We start from the raw sequence: 7132 nt of genomic DNA, 5'->3' as shown, positions 1-7132 counted from the left end.
GAACTACGTACTACCCTATGACTTCCTTTTGACACACAACTGCTACCAATAACTTAGACGCGATTAATACAAGCAAACAAGAAACAATTCTCATTAAACTCGGTTTGAGATTTTCACGTACACGGAAGATGGGAAAAGATAATGAACTAGCCGGCTAATGCTTCGGTAAAGATGGCAAGAAAACTGACTTATTATTAATTATTGGGGTAACTTCTTGTACAATTACAGAGAAACTCTAAGTTATTCTCATTAAACATAAGAAAAAGTATAAATACATGCCTAAACTTGAGCACCAAGAAACTAATTAACAAAACTCTAATCAACTTAAAGATAATTAAACGCTAATCTGTCAGCGCGCTGCCCCGAGAGGGATATTGCGAATCCCAGATTGTTTCGAGGCTGCAGAGGTGTTGTTAACATTAAAGTGGTTCTTCTTTGCATTTTCAGAACAATAATATTCTTCATACCAACTTCAACCTTCAACCATTGATCACTGGTAAAAGAAGGCCATATATGATAAGGCTCAGTGACAACAGACGAATTATTCAGCAACATCTTCGCCTTTTCAGTGTTAAGAGCGACTACACTGAGTATAACCATGAGTCGATAGAATGACGACTGACTAATTGAACTTTTAAAAACTGACTGACTAACTAACTGAACTTTTAAAAACTGACTGACTGACTAACTGAACTTTTAAAAACTGACTGACAAATAAAGTAACAAGCAACAACTGACTGACTGAACTTTTATAAGAGCTGACAGAAAATTAGAGTAACACAACTGAACTATATATAACTGATCATAACTTGGTAATTCCAACATCCTTAAAAATTACAAATCAAAAACTATGTAACTCAGCTAAAAAGGCTAGAAATCATTCAAAATCATTATTTTCTAATACGCATAAACTTTGATAAAGAATTCCATAAAAACAAAACACTTTTATCCTAGAAGCTACTCATCATCATCATCATCGTCGGGTATATCAAACAAGTCCCTAGGCTTAGTCTTAATAACATGAAACCATCCGTTTTGTATCTCATCCTCAATGTAAAAAACTTGTTTCGCTTGAGAAGAGAAAATAAATGGATCATCTTTCAAATTTTGACCAGTGTGCATCAACTTCGAGAAATTAACACGAACTCTGCCACTCGGGTATGTTTTGAAACCCCTTCGTATATCAACCCAATCACATCGGAACATTAGAACCTTGAAAGAACAATAATAATCAAATTCTAATATTTCTTTAAGTTTTCCATAATACTCTTGGCCGTCAGCTTCTACCATAATTCCAGAATGTTGAGTCTTTCGAGATCGCTCACGATCCACCGTGTCAAATTTATAGCCATTGATAATAACGCTCTTCTTCCTTTTCCCGCGATTTCTTAAACCACCTGCCAAGGCTTTTCTCAATTTTCCTTCTTTCGTGCTATCATCTAGGTTATTGGCCTATATTTCCAAAATACTAAGTTAAACTCAGATTGATATATAAAATGAATAAGGAAACTCCAGATTTTGAAGCATATAACCTGGTTATGCAACCAATCGGGAAATTCATCGATTATCCACTGATTTTCTTGACCTCCTCCGACTTGATTCTCTTGTAGTTTTTGTTGTATGAAGGCACTTTAGGGATTGAGAAAATTGAGTTATTAACATTGTAAGTATTAATACGCTCAAGAAAATCATTCATAAAGGTACTTACTCAAGCACCGGTTTCGTCTCATCTGAATGAAGCAAAACATAGCGATGTGCTTGCTTTAAACTATTGTCATCAAGACGGACATTTTCTTTCATCCCAACTACACGACCACCAGAGTAGTATAAATAGTTATTGATGTTTGGAAAACCATCTTCTTTCCTCTTCGGTCTGTTGAATATGGTCTCAACACTTTCTAGATATCTCGAACAAAATGCAATTGTCTCCCATAAAATATACCCTTCTGTTATGGATCCTTCTGGTTGCGCTTTATTACTTACACGAGTTTTCAAAAAGGCCAAGTACCTTGAAATATAATGAAGAAGATTGTGAACGTGAAAGAATAAGACAAGAATTTTTTGATGTATTCTTATTTAAAAATTATTAAAAAGATATTGAAGTTTAAGATATTGACCTCTCAATGGCATACATCCACCTATAATGAACAGGTCCACCGAGTTTGACCTCATCCACTAAATGAATTAGTAGATGCACCATGATTGTGAAAAATATTGGCAAAAACTCTTTCTCCATCTTACAAATAGTCAATACAAGCCTCGACTGAATGGTATCTAATTCACTTCTTTCAATAGTAGTTGAAAATATCTTCTTGAAAAATTCCGACAATTCATCAAGCAAATAAGTTACTTTTGTGGCATTTGATGCTCTTAAAGCAACAAGAAGGATATCCTGCATGAGGACATGATTGTCGTGGCTTTTCAGATTAATATGTTAACGCTGCTTCAAATTCACACACCTTTGCAAATTAGATCCATATCCATCAGAAACTTTAAGATTTTGTAGGACATTCAAAAATCGTTCTTTCTCTTCTTTAGACACGGTGTATGCAGCCGGAGGCAAATAGTCCTTAACACGATTTGGATGAGATTCGGGCCAAAGATGAGATTTTATGTTCCGCGCTTTAAGGGCTAGTCTAGCATTATTATCATCTTTACTCTTCTCCATACCTAAAAGTGTTCCTAGGAAATTGTCACATACATTCTTCTCAATGTGCATAACATCTAGATTATGTCTAAGAGGATTATGTTCTCAATATTCTAATTCAAAAAGTATACTTTTCTTTTTCCACAGAACGACATCATCTTGTTCATCATCATCATCGTCGTCAATTTCATCATCCTCTTGTCTCCCTCTTCTTTTAGGAACACTTTTTGACTTTCCATAAACATACTTAACTTTTTCTTGTTGCTTCAAAACTTCTGTCCCGCTTGGGGGAACCAGAGCAAGACCATATTCCTCTTTCCCATCGAATACGTTTGCTTGAGAACGATAAGGATGATCAATTGGTAACCATTTTTGAGCTCTAGGGTAGAAAATTTTACCACCGAAACTATACGCACAACCAGAATCAACACAAGAAGGGCACGCTTTATAACCTCTCGTACTCCAACCGGACAACATAGCATATGCCGGAAAGTCATTTATAGTGGAGTGTAACGCTGCTCGCATTTTAAAACTTTTTCCACTATGATCATCAAAGGCATCTACACCTTCCCACAACAATTTAAACTCATGGATTAGTGGTCGCAAATACACATCAATATACATACCAGGACCAAACTTACCAGGAATGATCAAAGACAAAATGAATGACGTTGACTTCATACAAAGCCATGGTGGCAAATTATAAGGAATCAGGATCACTGCCCATGTACTGTAACTAGTATTCATCAAACGATATGGATTAAAACCATCACTTTCTAGACCCAATCTAACACTACGAGGGTCTTTGGCGAATTCCTCATATCTTTGATCAAATTTTTTCCAAGCTTCACTATCTGCTGGGTGACTTATGATCTTTTCATCCTTGCGGTCAAAATGCCATCTCATGTCCTCTGTTGTTTTAGAAGACATGTAAAGCCTCTTTAGTCTAGGGATGAGAGGAAAATACCGCATTACTTTAGCTGGAACGCCCTTCTTACCTGTTTCTTTAAAATTCTCACTTATCTCGCCCTCATTTTCTTTCACATTTTTCCACCTTGATGTGTGACAGATATGACACTCACTTTTTTCTGCAATATCGCCCCAATATAACATGCAATCATTTGGACATGCATGGATTTTCTCGTAACCCAAACCCAAATCCTTCATTATCTTCATGCCTTCATAATACGACGAAGGAAACTCCTTCATATTAGAAAATGGGTTTAATAGAGGTTCAAGAAACTTATTAAATGATGTGGCAGACCAATGGAGCATACACTTGAGGTGAAACAAGTGCAACAGAAACGACAACTTTGAGAAAGTTGTATACCCCTCATATAAACCCTCATCAGAAGTTTCCCTTAGTCGTTTATACTTCGCTTCTTCTTCATTGGTGTTGTTTGGTGGAAATTCATCATCTTCCTCACAATCAAAATTTAACTCTTCATGCATGTTATACAAATCTTCATCTTCAAAAATTTCTTCACTTAATGATGGGTCTTGGGGTTCGTTGGTGGTTTGTGCACTATTGTCAACCGTGAAAGCTGCTCCTAGTAACCCATCCATATCATCTCGACCTACTACCTTTGCTTGATCACTATGGATCTCTAAGGTATTACTCTCTTCATCTTTACAATGGAAAATCCATTGTCTATAGTTCTTATAAAAACCGTTAAATAAAATGTGTCCTCCTACCTCTTCTAAGGGATATAGTTTATTTAACTTGCATTTATTACATGGGCATCGAGTAATTCCCTCTAAAAGAGTGTCCTTCGCAACCTCTAAAAATTCCATGCAACCATTATAATAACCGGCATCCCCTTTTCGTAAGTCAATCCAACTAGTATCCATGTCTACAAAAAAAAGTAAAAAAAAACAGACATAATATAAAAGGACCCTTGTAGGGAAAACAAATACCTTTTCAACCGGATTATATTGTTGGAAGTTAGTAAGCTCGCAATAAAAGGAAAGAATTCACAGGTTTTTACATATTTTTTCAGACTTCCAGATAATAACAAAAGGCTATTTCCTATGAACACTTTTAGTAACCTCTCTTATAAACACTTTTAGTAGTGTTGCTTACTTAGTTGGTTTGCTTGGTGTAGTAATCTCTCTTATAAACAAGGACTTCCTAGTATTTTTTAGGGGCAAGGACTTTTTATCATCAGATGTAACTAAAGTTTTACTAGAAAGGGAGAAATTGGTAAAGGACCTACAGGATGAAGAGGAGCAGGCACGAACAAGATCCTCTGGCTCATTTATACCTTCTGCTGGAAGTAGAGAACATTATAGAGCTGCTGGTACACTTTCTGAAACTATGGATGAAAATACTAAGTAGGGGGAGAGGCTTGATGATCATCAGGCAAAAAAGATGATGAGGCAAGCTGAAGTAATGAGGCATGCCAAACTTGTCAGGAAGATGGAAGGGAAGCTTGCTTTTTGTAAGTTCCTTCACTTTCTTATCATAGTGGAAGAGAAACGAAATAAGTAAAATAACTCAAAGTGATATTTTTCTCTCTCCTTCTTTTGTTAGTGATACCCACATAGACAAAAGCGTGCGTGCCCTATGCATACCCACTAAGTTTTCTTTCTTATTAGGAGGACTATTCCCCCCTGAAAAAGAAAATGAGCTTCACAGTTCAAGATTGATCAAGTAGAAGAAACATACATTCTAATGCTATAACCAAACTTATACAGGGAATGGAAAAACAATTCTAAGGATCCTACTGTCGGTGGACAAGCAGTGAATAACAAACAGAAAATTTTCAAAAAGATAGTGGGAGCATAAAAGAAAAAGTTGGAATGTTTCAAATATGGTTAATAAAGCAGTAAGTTTTCAGCAACCTACTTCCATTGGCAGCCGTGGGTACAAAAGAAAGACTAAAGACAACACAGATAGGCCCATTATTTCATGCAGTTATGGTCCAGGACTCCTGGAGAAGGCCAGAGACACAAAAGATCTAGGAACTTCATGGAGGATACAGATTCTAAAATTTCTTCTCTTCTGAAGAAATTCATCAATAATGTTCCCAGTTTCCGCAGAACAACTTCTTTCCCTAATTAGAGTTCAATATACTTCGTATAACAAAAAAAAAGGCAACATGGCGAAGGCCCAAACTGTTGAAGATAGTGTGGACTCATGACTAAGTCCTAGCTTGATTCCAGCTACTATCTCACGTTTAGTATTCTGTTAGCAACTACCATCGTGATTGTAGAAATATTGTGATCCACCAACTTATACTGATAGCATGACAAGATCACCTTTGAGTAGCCAAAGGCCTCATACACTGCCCTTTGATGCCTTTGCTTCTTACATAGTTTGAGGTTGTTAGCTGGTCATCTAATATTTACTTATGGTTCTGCTAGTCTCATGAGCTTATTTTTTGTTCCTTTTACCCTTTCTACTTTGTTCAATGAATGTAATGCATACAACAGAATACTGAGATGTTAACTCAAATTTCTTTACAAATGAAGCTTTTTGGGGCGACAATCTAAAGTCTGGTGGATCTATAGAAGCTAAATTAGGAGAATGAATGCAAGGCTGTGATCCCTTGGGTTCCATCTCAGACGGTCAACCCTGTATCTTAAGGTCTTGGTTCTCAAACAGATTCATCGGAGTCAATGGACGCTGAAGAATTGGAAACGGCAACGGTGGAAATTGAAGATCAAAATGCTGCAAACATTGGACAAGCAAATGGGTACCTATAACCTTCCTTATCTTAACAAAGGCTATGGCATCAGCAACATCCTCAGAATACCAGGTAAATATTGAATACTCCAGTTGTCTAATGTAGGTTAGATTTTGAAGTGAAAGAATCAAAGAAACTTCAGCATATCTGGGCAATTGAATGGAACCTTCGCTAGCACAAGTGTTATTATAATTACAGAATTATTGTTTAACTTAAGTTTACTATCTAACAAAATAAAAGTAGGCAATCATTTATAAGCATTTGCAATTTATCCATAAAGATGATTGTACCAGTCTGTATGCTGAAAATCCAAGATTATGTACAAATGAGTGGTAAAAGAATGTTTATATTACGAAAAGAGTAGTCAATTTCAGGTGGGTGTATATTTACTATTTAGGAAGATGGAGATTAAGATAATGTCGGGTATGCGTTTACAAGGAACTATGAATAATCCTTTCCTGACTCTATTCCTTTTGCTGAATGTTTGGTGTAATTCTTACAACAAATAAAATCAAGCAACAAATAAAATCAAATAATCCTTTCCTGAACCAATAAAATCAAGCAACAAATAGAATCAAATAAAATCCTTTTGCTAAACTATGAATAATCCTTTCCTGACTCTATTCCTTTTGCTGAATGTTTGGCCAAACAAAATCCACAACACCAACAAATAATCCACAACACCATTAAATAAAATGAAGCAATTCCATGAGTAATAATGTTTGAAATCCCGTTTTGCATAATTCACAGCATTCTAATGTTAGATACATCAAATTAAAAATATCAATAAGTATTG

The 7132-nt window shown here is 35.9% G+C and overlaps 1 protein-coding gene across 1 annotated transcript; it reads right to left on the bottom strand.

Annotated features, from left to right (window-relative positions):
* Window positions 1-957: 957 nt before the first annotated feature.
* Window positions 958-4498, bottom strand: LOC110804873 (uncharacterized). The gene is made up of 5 exons (XM_022010471.2): window positions 2779-4498; window positions 2460-2682; window positions 2118-2369; window positions 1717-2008; window positions 958-1452 (listed from the first exon to the last, which is right to left on the bottom strand). Exons 1-5 carry the CDS (start codon window positions 4496-4498, stop codon window positions 958-960), a joined length of 2982 nt encoding a protein of 993 aa, XP_021866163.2.
* Between the last annotated feature and the right edge of the window lie 2634 nt (window positions 4499-7132).

This window comes from Spinacia oleracea, chromosome 6 (genome assembly GCF_020520425.1).
Source record: "Spinacia oleracea cultivar Varoflay chromosome 6, BTI_SOV_V1, whole genome shotgun sequence".
NCBI lineage: Eukaryota > Viridiplantae > Streptophyta > Magnoliopsida > Caryophyllales > Amaranthaceae > Spinacia > Spinacia oleracea.
This window is presented reverse-complemented; position numbering and strand designations above follow the sequence as displayed.

What these genes read in the sequence shown, in the direction of transcription:
- LOC110804873 (XM_022010471.2), bottom strand. Translation starts at nt 4,498, where the DNA reads ATGGATACTAGTTGGATTGACTTACGAAAAGGGGATGCCGGTTATTAT. An exon ending in TGGATGTATGCCATTGAGAG is followed by an intron (nt 2,009 to 2,117) that starts GTCAATATCTTA and finishes TTATATTTCAAG; the next exon opens with GTACTTGGCCTTTTTGAAAA. An exon ending in ATTCAGATGAGACGAAACCG is followed by an intron (nt 1,453 to 1,716) that starts GTGCTTGAGTAA and finishes TTGGAAATATAG; the next exon opens with GCCAATAACCTAGATGATAG.